The sequence below is a fragment of the Oxyura jamaicensis genome, chromosome 2, assembly GCF_011077185.1.
Source record: "Oxyura jamaicensis isolate SHBP4307 breed ruddy duck chromosome 2, BPBGC_Ojam_1.0, whole genome shotgun sequence".
Classification (NCBI taxonomy): Eukaryota; Metazoa; Chordata; class Aves; order Anseriformes; family Anatidae; genus Oxyura; species Oxyura jamaicensis.
The window spans coordinates 84,400,999-84,417,879 of record NC_048894.1 but is presented as its reverse complement, the minus strand read 5'-3'; the positions used below and the strand labels follow the sequence as shown (position 1 = coordinate 84,417,879).

At 36.4% G+C, this 16,881-nt stretch overlaps 1 protein-coding gene across 5 annotated transcripts in view; it reads right to left on the bottom strand.

Annotated features, from left to right (window-relative positions):
- SEMA5A (semaphorin 5A) overlaps positions 1 to 16,881 on the bottom strand; it is a 334,501-nt gene that overhangs the window by 106,748 nt on the left and 210,872 nt on the right. For all 5 annotated transcript variants that reach the window (XM_035319102.1, XM_035319099.1, XM_035319100.1 and 2 more), the window contains exon 11: positions 15,171 to 15,375. In XM_035319102.1, the coding sequence (XP_035174993.1) occupies positions 15,171 to 15,375 (205 nt within the window). The remainder of the gene's footprint in view (positions 1 to 15,170; positions 15,376 to 16,881) is intronic.

Here is a 16,881-nt window from a genome sequence, read left to right as displayed (position 1 = left end):
AGAGAAAATAATCATCCTCTGTTACTTGAAGTATCTTTTACCTCCAGTTTTCTGACATGTATATATACCTGAATTACAGGAATGTATTTTATCACACCATAGCCCAAAGGACAAGTGAAAGACTGCGCTTCAACCCTTCTGCTTTAGAAATTAAAAATACTATTAGAAAATGTAGTACCTCTACAGATTGATACAAAAAGATATAGTTTGATTTTAAAATTCCCACCTTAATATGCTGAGTAGTACTATACTGACATATTTTAAAATGTATACTCTTTACTTTCCATCCTATCTTAAAAAAAATAAAATTGCACCTCACAAAAATTAATATGGAATTCTGATGCTTTATCAAGACACAAATTTCATTTTTTTTAGTGAGAGAAGCTTCTTAGTGGTCTATTCTAAGAGAAGTTCAGTTGTAGCTGCACAAGAAACAAGAGTTTCTTATGACTGTATGTCAAAATTTAACATGAATTTATTTTATGAAGGCAATATTTATGTACTGTCCTTTCTACAAAGGATACTGAATTGCTGCCTCAACAACTCTTTTGATTAAGAAGCACTGATCTAGATATTAGTTATTCCAAAATCAGGAGCTTTCCTCAAACAAAGCCACATGTTTGGTAGGACATAAAGAAAATGCAAATTAATAAAAAACACTGCTCAAAAATAAAATGAAGACAAGATAATGTAGCCCTAATACATTTTCTGGATTGTTTGACTGTTGAAGATTAAACACTACCACAACCCCAAACATGCTACAGGAATTTAACTTCAATCTTCAAATACAACACTTTTGAAATGTATCTATCAAAGAAAATCAGAACAACTGACATCTCAATCCTTTCTTTACTGTTTTCCAGAGAAAGGTTTTTAAACATAATGCATTCTTGAGAATTGTTCTTTCCCCTGTAGACTTAATTTCCATGTATAATCAAAACCAACAAGAACACATTCAATTTGCAGTTGAATCAGCAAAAGCTTCCAGTAATCAACATGCAAAGCGTTAAATACCCGCTTTAATAAACACAACATCTTCTGCTCCTCAACGTACAATTGATTCTAAGTTGGTGCTATTAAGGTTTCCATTAGCAGTGTTGCCTGTGAATCAAAAAGGTATTACATTTTATAAAATAGAGTAATTTGTGTAACATCCCTCAGTGACCATTTCATGTCTCATGTTGAATTGGAATTTAAACCCAGCTGAAGGATTTAAATACAACTCATTCAAAAATTTTCAAATAAATACACAATTCAATTTCTACAGAGAAATTCAGATTTATCTGAGATGACAATGCAAAGCAACTACCAGCTAAAGCAGAGCAACATGCCTTTTTGGAAAGAGTACGTTTATGAGCTTCAAGCTGGTAATCCCTAAAATTTAAATTTATTTTTACTGCTTCCCCTTGGTCTTTTCTAGAAGCTTAAGCACGAACCCATGCTAAGCAACAAAATACATTCTGGATTGCCATCTCAGACTCCACATCAGTTAGGTCTGTTTCCTTCACAAAGAAAGACTTTCAAATCAAATCACCCCCTTTCTCAGCTTGCTAGATTGAAGCTCGTATACACTAGTAGCAATTTTTTACTCTCCTTAAACCTAAAACAGATGTTTCATGTTGTCTGAAAAAATAAACAAAGTACTTTTAACAATCTCAAAATGTATGTATTTTGCAAAACTCATGCTCATTGTCACACCTTTATTCATTACTTCTCTCCCGTTTTCAATCTGATAAGAGATTTTCAGCTCATCAAAGATGTGAGTGAGGGAGATAAGATGCATGTTCATAAAATTTTGTCAGATTTGGAGGTGCTGAAACCATCTATAACACAACACTTAACCTACTCAGAAATAAAATGATACCTATAAGCAGCTGCCTACCTAATGCCTATATAGAGGCTACAGATCTTTTACTGTCTACAGTCAATGCAAAACTATTTAATAACTAAAATTTCAATCTGTACTGCATTACTTTTATTTATAAGACAAAAAGCAGTACCTATTTTAAGACTATATGAAGCAGTATCTTTTCATAATCTTTTACTTTCAAGATCATTTTATTACTTTTCAATGATAAAAGTTTTAATAAAGAAAATGCTGTTATGGATCAATTTGAAGACTTGTGAGATCTGTATCCAATTGCCATCTTTCTCTCTCTTGAGGTTTCATGTGTGAAACTGGTATTCAGAACAGTAATACCATCTAAAGGGAAAAAAAAAAAAAAAAAAAAAAAAAAAACAAAAAAAAAGAAAAACACCTTGAAACTTCACTTTTTCTAAGACTGTTTTATGCAACTGGAGATTTCAAACCTCTTTTGTTATGCTGTTTTCTGGCACACTGGCTTGATTTACTGAAAAAATCAAAACCGGTGATACACATTTACCTAATTCTTCCTTGATGTACAGGAGATAGCTGAACTAAAGTCTCAGCTACAGCCAAGAAAAATCATGGTCTCTGAGAGCTGAATTACCATGCACCACTGAGGAAGAGTATCGAACTGCTGGGAACAGGGAGGGAGAGAGATAAGCAATATATACTAAGTCTGCGAAAAGCTCCTCTTCCTTGCTTTCAGCAGGTTCTGATGTGATTTTATGCTCTGCAAGTAAAAGGTGCCTTTCCTATCCTTGGGGGATTTCAGGGAGCACTTTCTGCTTATTTAAAAAGGCGTTGGAAAAATATTTTAATAGTCCTTGCAGCATGGTCTGGAAGCAATAAAACCTCTCTAGCTGAATTCTCTGCTTATTTGGCTTGTGAGCTGCTGTGCTTCTTCTCTCAGGCCAGATGAACCATGCATTCTGCCTGCAGAATAATATACCACCAGTAAGTGGATTTAGGAGGCTTCCTCCCCCATCCACAGCCACCCCTTCTTTTCTGAATTAAGCATTCAGCAAGGAGGTGGAACAGATGGCTTTGAACTTTGAACTCCAAGAGGAATTAAATCACAGCTCTTCATTCCCCACATGGGTACCTACCCATCAGGATCACTGAATCAATGGAATGGCCTTTCTCTGTCACGTTGCTGTGTTCATAAAGGAGGATAATCCTATGGATGTATATCAGATTAGCTCAAGGCACAGCTACTCAATCGTGTTCTCATACCAAGTATCATTATTTATATCCCCTTGAGAAAGTTATATTAAAATGTGAGCATTCAAACACATTGCGATACTTTAGATACTAACATTGGTTTAAGGAATGATGCTTCTGCAAAGAGTATGTGGTTAAAACTACAGCATCACATGAAGCTTTAATGAGTTGGGGAGCAGAAAGATGTTTCTTAGGACTTGGCAAACAGGTGACTCACACAATTTCAAATTTAGCTTTAATACCCTGTGCTCTCTCTTTTTCTTCGCTGTGAAGGTATCAGCAAATCTCATGTACACAATATGGAGCAAAAACACAATTCATGACAACATCAAGCACAAAGTCCTTGATCTTACCAAGTGATCAGTTCGTGCTGCATTGTATTTAATTTATCCAAGTTCTGACCATAAAAATAACTCAGCAAAACAAAATTTACAAGGAGCATGACAAATGTAGCCAGCATTTGTATTTTATTTTTTTATTATTATTTTTACAGCAGGCTGGCATGCAAAAAGACACATTTTTCCAGGTTAGAAAAAGAATGCATTTTAATGTCAGGTTCAAAATGAAATAGAACAAATGTCAAGACTATGTTGGTGCATCAAACCTACAGCCAAAAGAAGATGTACATATTTATTGCCTTTTATCATAATTACTATATTTGAAGCAAACAGATCCCACCCATATGCACATTAACCTGCATGTGCTATCAGACTACTATTACTTTTTAGAAGTCTCAAATATTTCTGTTTGTTGGCTATGAATTCTTCTTATCAACATATTATGACAAGAAACAGCATATAAGGATTCCTTAGGGTTGTACCTAAGGTTTTACTTCAAGTGAGCTATCTAGTTTGTACCTCCAAACAAAAGCAAATTAGTACAAATTAGGCTACAGTTCAGATACATTTCTCTTTGGTGGTTGAAAGCAGTGTTATTGGCAACACTCTTTTACTCCCAGACATGAGAATATTTTACTCCCTAAGACCAGTTAGATGATCATAGACTCATAGAATCATTCCGATTGGAAAAGCCCTCTAAGATCATCTAGCCTGACCCTTAACCTAGTACTAAAGTCCACCACAAAACCATGCTACTAAGTTCTAAATCTGCACATTTCTTGAAGACCTCCAGAAATGGTGATTCAATCACTTCCCAGATCCAATATCAAGAGCTACATGTGAAAGCATATATTCTAGAGAACACCCATTTCAAAATCTATGGTATTTATAGACATTCTTGTTGGCATCATCCAACTTTTAGTTTACTAAAAATCACACATACACACACACAAAACCTGAAACTCTGAGGCAAAGATGACACAAGTCATATGTAGTCTATTGATTCTGAATGGGAAACATTACACCTGTCAAGAGACACCTAATTTTCATATGATGGATTCTGAAAGGAAACAGAAATATAAGGCTGCTGCTAAATAGAACAAATTGCAATGTAATTAATAATAATGATAAGTCTATATTAAATTCCCAGAAGCTTCTTCTCAGGAAAAGAAGACATTCCAACTTAAGATAGACCGCTAACATGTTTAATCAGCATCCAGGACTGAACTGCTCCGATAGTGGAGATAAGCACCTTCAAAGAAACGTGTAACCTCTTAATAAAACAGTAGAAAAAAAATATGTATATATATATATATATATTAATTGCAAGATGAAATGGTTGGTATGATTTAAAGCTTGATATCTGCAGAACTGAAAAATGCCGTGCTGTACACAAAGGATAAAATCACTATGGAATACAGACCCTGGGTCACTGCCAGTCTTCTAAAGTTGAGGTGTATTAACTCTGATTGGATCTGACCAGACAGGGAGTGCTTACTGCTCCTATTACTTTTTTATTGTCTTCCCTTTGTGCCACCACAATAAATAAGTACCTTGTACTACCCAAAGCATGCTATGAATATGGTAGTGTTTTCCCACTGAATAAATTTTCCAGTGACCAGATCAAAGAAGCACTTACATGCAGAAGTGGAGAAAACTACTTCTCAGATAATAACCCACAATAAACCTTGCCTGATTTCTTAACTGAGTCATATGCTACTATTTTGATTGGAAGTGTCAGAAAGACAACTGACTGCTGTAGCAATCCAGTAGCATTATAAATTTGGCTGACCAGAATAAGTCAAGGGCTATCTTCTACTCAAACTCATTTGCAGCTTGCACAGTACATGTCTGTATGCCTCTGTCTCCAGATGAGCCAAGTCCAGTATATATAACCAATAAAGTATGATTTGCACGGAATGTCAGCAGCAGTTTCAGCCTAAAGCACAACTTTTTCCAAAATGGAGAAGGAAAATGCTATCACTCATTTTCTTTCCAACAGAATGTAAGTTAGGAAGTAAATGGAATGAGGCAGCAGCAAAATTGCCATTAGAGACTTGAACCTAGAACCCCTCCCTAGCAGATTTTCATCTCACTAACCTAGAACATTAAAGCGGTAATAGCCATGATATAAAATGCATATTATCATATTACATTATATTCTTTGTATAAGAGTCTAGAAGGTGGGACATCTGACAACAGGGCAATAGATAAAAATCAGCTCTTATCTCCTAGACAAGTGATCTAGTCACTATGCTGGTTGTGGTCATTCCCATTCCTTCTGATCACAGGCAGTTATAGAAACAAATTTCCAAGATTTGTGAGATAAGAAAAATAAAAAATAAATTAAAGGAATAACTCTGTATACAAGTGAGTCTTTGCTGCAAATGCTTTTTATGACTCTTACTCGGTGACTTGATATAGTAAAATGCAGACAAAACCTAATCTACATTTTTGTGAATCTACCTGCAGGTTACATGACACTTCACAGAAAGGCCACAATACTATCGGTAACATAATATTCCCTTTACGATGACACTTTCAAGTTAAATAAATCAGTAAATAAAAATAAAAAAGAAACAACAACAAAAAAACCCATGCTGATTACCAGTGGTACTGCTTATATTTGCTTAGTCATAAACATTTGGATTTATTGAGGCTTACTGAGAAAAATGCTGCAAAATGAAGAAGCTCCTACATATGAACAAAAATAATTCAGTAGAATATCCTTTATCACAATAACTTTACTCACACAGCTTACACTGACTACCATATACATGATGTCAACATACTTGTGATCCTCCATTTCCTTCTTTTCAGGGTCAAAAGGAGTTTCATGTAGGGTTTAAATTTTTTTGATTTAATAAGTATTCAGCTTTCTTCTATGTTCAACAATGGGTTCATTAAGTCACTCTTCACCTTAAATGAAAGGCTTTTTAAAAGTAAAAGACCTTGCGGAATATTCTACAGATGTTACAATACTCAGTAAGTAATGTACCAAGATGCCCAATCCTTTCTGAAAAGCTTCTGTACAGCCAAGCCCATTCACAGAGAACATTCCCACCCCACATCTCTCAAGAAGGGTTCTGAACACTGACTGAGCACTCCCACAAGAGCTACACTGTTTGTTCTGGGGCAGGAAAAGACAAACAAACAAAAAATGAGACATCTGAATATAGGTTCAGGTGCTAATAGAGACCTCAGCCTTAAAGACAGCAGGAACATCTCTTCACTCTCAGCTTGACAATCTGTGCTTTAGAATCACCTACTAACATATGAATGTAGGGGTTTTCCAGTCTGATTTCCCTGCCAAGAAGATGAGGTGACAGTCTCTGAATAACTTGGAAGGAAGAAGGGAAGGTTATTTGGTCATCCTAAATTCATAAAGTAGTCAAACAAGTGTTGAGAACTCAGCAACACTTTGACACAAAGGAGCTTATCTCCTTGGAATGGAATGGAAGGTGGAGACAAAGTCTCAACCAGTTCTTCACAGCTTCCCTCCTTCTTAGCCTCTGTATTAGTCTTGCTTGCATGCAAACAGAGACGGCTGTTCTTTGGGCAGTAGCTGCTTTTGGCAGGAATTCTGACTTCCAGTGATGGCACAGAAGAGCCCACACCGTATGTTCTTTGGACATTTATTTACAGTCTTTATCCGATAGAGCTGGGCAATTATAAAGACATAACCATAACTTGTGAACAGATGAAAAGGCTTCTCCTACTTAAATTTGTCCCATGAGAACAGAATACAAATGCCATCTATTTGCAGCAAGCAATTCATGAACATGTTATCTAAAATATGAACAAACTATCTGGGCAAATACCAGCAACAAACTAATCAAAATCATGAGCTATTTATGAGTTGATGATAACAATAAAAAATGACTACAAATAAATAGTGGGTAATTTGTGAACCAAATAAAAGGCTATGGTTCTCACATATAAGTTGCTGTCAATGAATAATTTAACCAGCTCTACTTAGTCATCAATTTATTAAGAAACCTCTTTAGTGCTATCTGACTGGAGCTGGCAGAATGAAAGATCTCCACACACAGTGAAGAAGCCAAGGGAAATCAGTAGCAAACATCTACTATTCAGGGTTTGATTCTCTAGAGTTTGACAGCATCATTTGTAGCCTGGACTTCAAACGTGGACCTTCCAATCTGGTAACATTTTAAAGCCACTTTGCCCTGTACAGGTGACACAATACATAAGACAGTGGCAAATCAACTTTTCTGTATTTAAATTACCTAGTAAAATGGCTACGGTTTACACTGTCCTTCTTTCTTTTTATTCTGTATGGAAAATATTATAAATATTCTGGAAAGAGTATATAAGAAACATTCTCACTAATAATATTAGCATAAATCCCAGAGTGAACATTAGACTCTCAAAGCCAGAAAAAAAAATGCAATCTTTTTTCAGGCTTCACAGCATAATGTTTCATGGAAATATTAATGTAAAAAATGGGTTCACTCAAGTAGATTTTCCTTTATCGGTGGTAGAGGTCACTGCAAAAATAGCAGAGGTTATTCCTTTGATGATTTACTGCATAATTTTTTAAACAATGTTCATGATCATCATGTTGCTGATCTTGGAAGACTGGTGTCTTCCAAGGTGCACCATTTCTAGACAGAAAAGTAATTGGTAACTGTCCATGCTTCAAACCTCTTAAAATGATACCACAAAAAGCCAGGAGGACAAAAAGTTACAGGGATGTAATATTAAAAACAGTGAAGTGGAGCTTTACAACTGTATATAAACACACTATGCCTTTATCAAGGCAAGACAGAGAAACAAAGCAACCATTTTCTTCTAATTTTGGTAATATCTTAACAGATGAGAAAGAGTTTTAAAACTCTCTATTGTCTGCTACAGTGCATATTCCCCATTATCTATCTGCACTCTGATTTTTCCCGTTGCTCTGTTTTTGAACTAGAAAGCATTAATACATACAAATAGTCTACCTACCAGTTTCACATTTGAGTTGTGACTCAAATTATAACTACTTTGATAATTGTTATTATTGCATTTATATGGCAGTTTCTAGACTAAAAAGGTGTTCTTAAACTTACAGGAAATATCTAGAGCTTCTTTCGACAAAAACTATCTGCAGATCACTTTCAATAATCTCAACACACTTGAGATAATACAGTCAGAAATAGTGCCAAATTGGAAAAAAAAAAAAAAATAATGCAGTCAATTTAAGCTTTGCTGCTCTCTTCACCATGTATGAAATGTATATAAGCATATATTTTGCTTATAATGTTAAGGTCCATAGCTTCACACTTATTGCATATATTAAGACACTACGCTCATTAAATATGAAAGCTGCACACTTTGATCAGAACCTGTAGTCTGCCAGGAAAATGACAATATTTCCTCCAAGATTTTGAAGCAAAACCACATATTCATTGTTTTTTTCCCTTTCCCTTTCCCTTTTCCTTTTTCTTTCTCTTTCCCTTTCCCTTTCTTCTTTTTAAGATCTTGGGTCGTTCCTTAGCAAAATGTGTCCTGTATGGCTAACAAAAACAAAAGTAAAAAGATAGTATTGTAACAAAAAGCAGAGGAATCAAATCTTTCACTACTTTGCATCAATTAACTCTCATCTAGTAAGACAAATAGGAGAAATATAAAATGTTTTGATAGCATTTCCAAAATGAATGTCATGCACACTCCAAATCACTTCATGAGGTAAGGACTAATCTCTGGAAAATCTACAACATCAGGGAGGGCTTCAATAGCAAAAATGTTACAGCTGTGTAGATTTAATACCTGTTATTCTCCTGCTGTAGGCAAATGTATGAAAAATCCATCTGCAATTTCCTTTTGAAATTTCTTTGTCAAACCTCCACGTGCCTTTATAATCATTATTACATGTGTTTCATCAATTATTTTTTATTTTTATTTTTAACCATTATTCTTTCCATTGCTATGTACAATTTTGAGGTCTTAAGAGGGAAACAAAAAAAATGCTACCTTCCTGAACTTCTTCATACAGCTTCCGTAACATACTGTGGTCATCTTTAAGTCTCAAATAAAACCTGTCTTTATGGTACAAAAAATCAGGCTCAGTTCAGTGAAAAGCCCACTCTTAGCACAGAGATAAGCTATGCAACCAACAGTAAATATTTCTTCACGTTTCACTAGATCTTTGTAAGTTAACTATACCTTAATTTCATCAGTGCTAAACCATAAATTACCATAATAAAGATCCACCACCAGGCATATATAATTTCTGCTCAGGATACAGAGGGTATATATTCTGCCCACTGAGACAAGTACTGAGAAAACATGGGATTTTTTTACACCATTTTTAAAATGACCTTGAAATTTATTTTCAGACAATGTCAATATTATTTTTTTCTGAATTCTCAAAAGCCAGCAACCAGAAACTGGTTTCAGAATACCCTCAAAATAATCTAATACAACAAATCTAAGAATTTTCTTATTTGTTCCAATAAATCAATACATTTTGTAACGACCTTCTAAATAAAGGCTACTTGGAGTATATTTTCTCAAGCTTTTGCTCTTGTTGCAGTATCCTGAAAAATGCTTTGGAGACTTTTTTTATATTAGCAAAGTTTTTAATCACAGGACACCTAGGCATGTAAACTGAAAAGGAAAAAAAAAAAAAAAAAAAAAAAAAGTTAAGGGGAGAAAGAAAAAGGAGAGGAGAAAAGGACAAAAGGACAGAGAAAAGGGGCAAGTACACTGAACTATGAAATACATAACACCATTTTGTTTTTACTTTTTTGAAATTTAAAAAGTAGTCAGAACTAGTCAGATCATTCACTAACCTGTTCTACCTTTAACCTATTATTAGAGATAATTTGTAGTTCAGAACTTCTGTGAATTCTTTCCTGGACTTTCTTTTCTGAACCACTGAAAAATGTTTCAGGGATTTCTGCCTGCCTAAAGACAGCATCACTGAGCTAGTTCTAAGCAACAGAGATTGTGCAGGGATTGATTGATCCCTTCTTTCTCTGTTAGAAGTCAGGGCAGCAGAAGATTAAGATGTGTTTCCAAAGTAGTAGAATATATTTTTGATCCCAGCAGTAGCTGTTAAATCCCAGCACATCAGAATCTCCAGAAGAATGATGACTTGGCAGAGGTTTAAGAAATGAAGGCTGTTTACACATCAGATTAATGCATTGGTTTGCTTATTCCCAGTCTCTCTTTAAGTAATATTATCTCTATTTAAGACTTAATGAAATTGGATTATACTTTTAATACTGTCAGGGTTATTCTCCTCTGTCATACCTGTATTCTGATAATAGGTTGGAGAAGTAGGTGGATGTGAGATGAGGGAAGAAAGAATTTTCTCTTAACTACTGCCTATCTGCTTCAAAGAATAGGATTTTTGCTTTGATTAGCACAGAGCATTCATTTGTATTCAGTCTAATCTGTATGTTTACCTTTCTATTGAATCAGCTTTGTGAATTTTAAGAGGCAATTTTGTAAGAATGTTGCAATGAATTATAACTACAAAAGTTAGGTATAATACATCCCACACAGCATGGGTAGGATCCATCCCGCTTTATGGCAGTAGGTATAATTCCTTACCACCAGTTATCAGGAGCTGAATGTATTTCCCTTTTGGCACCAAGTAGTACAGTGACATCTATTCTCACAGGGTTGTTTAAAAATGCAGATTATGCCAACCAATTTGCATACTGTACTGGAATGTGACAGACAGGATAATTCTGGTTGGAACAGATATCATGTGGTCTCAAATCCAATTTCCTGCTCAAGGGAGAAGTAGTTGTAACATAGACTGGGTAGCTGTCTAGTCTTGAAAACCTTCTCTGGGAAATCTGACCCATCATTTGACTTGCCCAGGGAAGCTGTGGATGCCCCATCCCTGGAACTGTTCAAGGTCAGCTTGGATGGGGTTTTGAGCAACCTGGTCTGGTGGGAGGTGTCCCTGCCCATGGCAGTGGGGTTGGAATTAAATGATCTTTAGTTCCCTTCCAACCCAAACCACTCTATGATTCTGTGGTTCTAAAGTAAGTGCTGGTTTCCACATTTAACACCATTGCCTTCTAGTTTCTGTTGTTTATAGAAGCAGTGTTGTCTTGGTAATCTTTTTTACCACATGCAGTTCAGGATGCAAACTCAGTGCGAACTGCCACACGGCTTCTACACAAGATAATCTAACTCTATGGAGAACTAAGATCCTGCATCATTACCAATATAATGAAATTAAAGTTATGACTTGCACACCAAAAAGGTAGAAATACTGTCATTTCTCCCAGTTCATAAGATTTTAAGAAAACTACACTGTTTTTTTTTTTTTGTATAGTTGGGTATTTTTACACTAACCTCATGTATTGTAAGTATGGTATTTATATAAAAACATGAGGCTCATTTTCACTTCTACCAATCAGCTAATGTTTCTGAAAAGTATTAATGTTTTGGTGTTTTTTGTTTTTTGTTTTTTGAAAGTAAAGCTTAGACCTTATGCTCAATTGGGAGTCCACACAAAAGGAACATTAACAAAAACAAACAAACAAACAAAAAAACACTCTGCAGTTGGGTGAAATCGAAGTGAAATTTGCTCTATCAAAAAAAAAAAAAAAAAACTCTCATAACACTATATTGTTACTTATGTTTCTTGATCATACAGTTTCTCACATTCATGCAACACATCCTTTCTGATTACATAAAAGCATGTACTGGTGTCAGACCGAAGACTCAGCTACCATAGAATCCTAGTTCCATAAATCACTGAAAACAGAAGTACAGAGCAGAATAAATGTAAAGGGCAAGTATATATCATAAGGAATATACAAGCAACGTATTTTAGCAGCAAGAAAGATGCATAAAAAGAACTTCGAACTGTTATTGAACACAATTTATTAATGAACCATTGTGGTGGTTTTACCGTGCTAGGCAGCTGAACACCACAACCGCTCTCTCACTCCCCCTCCTCATATGAGGAGGGAAAGAAGTAAAGGAAAGAACAACTCATGGGTTGAGATAAGGATAATTTAATTAAAGAGAAAAAAAAATATTAAGGAAATATTATTATTAATTAAACAATTCAACTAAAGGGAAAAAAGGGAAAGGGGAAGAGAGAGGGGGAAAGGGAATAACTAAACAAAACAAGTAAAGGCTATGTGGAAGTACAGAGGAAAGAAATTACTCTCTACTTCCCACAAATGAGCGATGCTTGACCACGTCCTTAAAACAGGGCCTCAACGCACATAGCTGGTGTTCGGGAGGATGACAGATGTTTTCGCAACGAGAGCCCACCCCTCCCCTCTTCTTCCTTTTTCCACCTTTTATTGCTGAGTGTGACATCATATGGTATGGAATATCCCTTTGGTTGGTTTAGGTCAGCTGCCCTGATGATGTTTCTTTCTCACTTTTTTGCCCACCCCCTAGGAGGGTTAGAGAGAGTCCTGATGCTGTGCCAGCACTGCTCAGCAGCAGACACAACACCAGTGTGATACCACTGCTGTTCTAGCTACAAGTGCAGAGCGCAGCACTGTATGGGCTGCTGCAGGGAAAGTTAACATCCCAGCCAGACCCAGTACAACCATAAAACTTGAAATTTTAGATTCTCACTTTCTGAATCAGACATAAAAGGAAAAACAGTAAAACTGAAGACACCCAGAATAGCGATAAATTACATCATTCTCAATGCTGTCATTATAATGTAAATATCCTAAAAGGCAGTGACAGTGTCTTCATATAAAACCGAGTACATGTTTCTGTAATTCAGTTTCTGTCAGAACGCTACAGTACAAACTGAACTTAGAATAGGCATGATTCACTTAAAAGACTATGATTTACTAACCAGCAGGATGTTTCAACTACAACTGGCCAAATCCAAGCACAGTTTTAAACTTATTAAAGGCTTTAAGATTACTGCCCGCCTTTCCAGGAGCACAATTAGAAAGATTTATCTACCAGGATATGACAAGAAATACTGTCCCACCCAAATGTGCCAAATTACTCAAAAATCTCTTCAGACTCAAAAAGAAATAATCTTCTCTGAAAAAAAAAAATATATATATATATATAATGTTTTCAGGGGAAAAATAAATCATATATTGAACCACAATGCACATTTTTCAGTACTGTTTAATATCTTCATTGATGACAGGCAGTGGGATCAAGTGTACCCTCAGCAAGTTTGCAGATGACTCCAAGCTGAGTGGTGAGGTTGATAAGATAGAAGGAAGGATTGCCATCCAAAGGGACCTTGACAGGCTTGAGAAGTGGGCTCATATGAACCTAATGAGGTTCAACAAGTCTAAATACAGGGTGCTGCACCTGGGCCAGTGCAATCCGGACATGAGCAGAGACTAGGGGAAGAACTCATTGAGAGCAGCCCTGCAGAGAAGGACTTTGGGGCTCTGATGGATGAAAAGCTCGACATGAGTCAGCAGTGCGCATCCTGGGCTGCATTGAAAGAGGAGTGACCAGCAGGTCAAGGTAGGTGACCTCTACTAAGCCCTGATGAGGCCCCACTTGGAGTGTTGCATCCATGTCTGGAGCCCCCAGCACAAGGATGTGGAGCTATTAGAGCAGGTCCAGAGGAGGGCCACAAAGATAATCAGAGGGCTGGAGCACTTCTCCTGTGAAGAAAGGCTGAGAGATCTGGGGCTGTTCAACCTACAGAAGAGAAGGCTCCAGGGTGTCCTCATTGCAGCCTTTCAATACTTAAGGGGGTCTTATAAAAAGGATGGAGAAGAACTCTACTCAGGTAGATGATGATAGGACAATGGGGAATGGTTTTAAACTAAAAGAGGGAGATTTAGATTAGAGGTTAGATGGAAATTTTTCACTCAGAGGATGATGAGGCACTGGAGCAGGTTGCCCAGAGAGGCTGTGGATGCCCCATCCCTGGAGGTGTTCAAGACCAGGTTAGATGAGGTCCTGAGCAACCTGATCTAGTGGGTGACATCTCTGCCTAAGGCAGGGGTGTTGGAACTAGACAATCCTTGAGGTCCCTTCCAACCCAGGCCATTCTATGATTCTGAAGTTCTTGATAAGTGATAAGCCACAGAACATACAATTTTCAATAATAAATCATATTTAAGAGTGATCAAAACGATTCAGTTTCTCTATAGTTGATGTGATGATTATGTTGAAATTCTATAGAAATCGACCACATTGATTGCAAGAACAAATAACTAGTCGTATAGGATTTTTTTCCTCATGTTGATCAACAGATCAGTTTTCTGCCACAAAGCTCTAAACATGTTACTCCAACCTAATATTTCAGTATCAGTTAGGGACACCATTGTTCTGCAAAATCAATCCTCTGACACCTTCAATGTTTTCAAGGAGCTTGAATGAAATTTTAAACCTAGAAAGCAATACTTCTAATCAAGACAATTTTACTCAGAGAACTGAAGCAACGTATGAACCTTGAGTGTGATTATACCCTTAACTACATAAAAAAGAATAGAAAGAGAGAAACCTGTCAATTCCTGTTTATTCCTGTTTATAGAATTTCCAGCCATTCACTCTCTTAGCAGCATATAAACTTCATACTTTCAAAGAATTTTAAAGAGACCAGCATCTAAATTCACAATATAAACCAAGACATTGCACACTACTGGACTCATTCACTCAGAAAACATAAAGTCAGAGATAATGCTGTCAAAAAGGAAACAACAACAACAAACTGTTCATTAAGGTGCTACATATACTACCAAACCGATTGACAGACCATTAAAATTCACAGACCTCACACTTTTGGAGTTATCACAACAACACAGAGTTCATACCTGTGGCAAGATAGATGATATGGAAGAGCATGTCCTTGCCCTGCACAACATCCACAACCACATGAGAAAATCGGCTGTTGTCTTCCATGAAGTAAGGAATTGGAATAACTGGTTGAACGACTTCATGCATTAAGAAGAATTTTTGAGCATCCTGAAGATTCCTCTCAGTCAGATTCACATACAAACCCTGGTCCATGGTGCCGCACTGCAAACACAGAAAATTAATGTCACCATATGCCTCAACAATAACAACAGATTTACTCTCTGAATTACAGCATAAGAACGTGAATACCAAGACTGTGTATTGTAGTGACACTTCAGAATTCCACATTCATGGCACATTTCGGTGCTGATCAGACTGTTCACACAGTGACTGAGGAAGCTCCACTTTCCGGAGGCAGTACTAAGGGGACTACAGATGGGTTATAGTAATATTTGGCTATAACTTATGCACACATGGCAGCAAGAAGAAAAGCTACTATCAGAAATTTCTGACTAGTTTTCTTCACAATTTACATAAACATAGTGCTAAAGGCATTACAAATTTTCAAATGAAATCTCTATCACAGCCAGGGTCTGACAGGAATCCCAGGTCACAACACAGTTCTCCACAGTTCTATAAGCTTCTTCAGACTTTGTGTTCATTAGCCAAGAATGGACAGAATAGAGCTCTAACTATAAATCTTAAATGTTACCCATAGCAAAGGTATGTTTGCTTTGGAACTGACCGTATTGTATATCAAAAAAATGTACTAATTTCTATGTATTTATTCATCACTTGCACAAATTCCAAACAGAACTAAACAAAGCAAGATAAGCAGCAATTAATTTTAAAATCTTTGTGTTTAGGTCTTCAACTAACCAAGGACACTAGATATATGCTTAGCATGTGTGAGTATGTAAACATCTTGATGTTTACTCATACACAGATGCATTAGAGAAGTAAAACAGTACTTCACAACATTTATCAAACATTAGTGATGTGAAAGGATACTCAGGTTATATTTTTTTCACTCTATACCACTTTTAGGACCAGCTTAACAGCTTTGTCAGTGACATGGACAGTGGGATTGAGTGCACATTCAGTAAGTTGGACGATGACACCAAGCTGTGGTCAACACACTGGAGGGAAGGGATGCCATCCAGAGGGACCTGGACAAGCTTGAGAGGTGGGCCTGTATGAACCTCATTAGGTTCAAAAATGTCAAGTGTAAGGTCCTATACATGGGTCAGGGCAATTAGGAAGGGAAGTTATGGATCCTTCATCCTTGGAAGTGTTCAAGGCCAAGCTGGATGGGGCTTTGGGCAACCTGGTCTAGTGGAAAGTATCTCTGCCAATTGCAGGCGGGTTGGAACTAGATCATCTTTAAGGTCCCTTCCAACCCAAACCATTTTATGATTCTAGGATACTATGTCATAAATTGCACTGTGAATCACAATATGAACTAAATCATACAGTCTGCAAAACCCTAGAAGTTATATTTTCATCACTGCCATGGTAGCAATCTGGAATTAAGGGATCACTCCAAATACAGATTTTATTTTATTTTTTAAAAAAATTCAATCAATAATTCCATAATGAGAGAACCTATGAGGACAAATGACAACTGACAGGAAACAACTATTTTTCTTGATCTATGAGCACCCTGCATGCCAGACCAGTGAAATAAAATAAAATAAAATAAAATAAAATAAAATAAAATAAAATAAA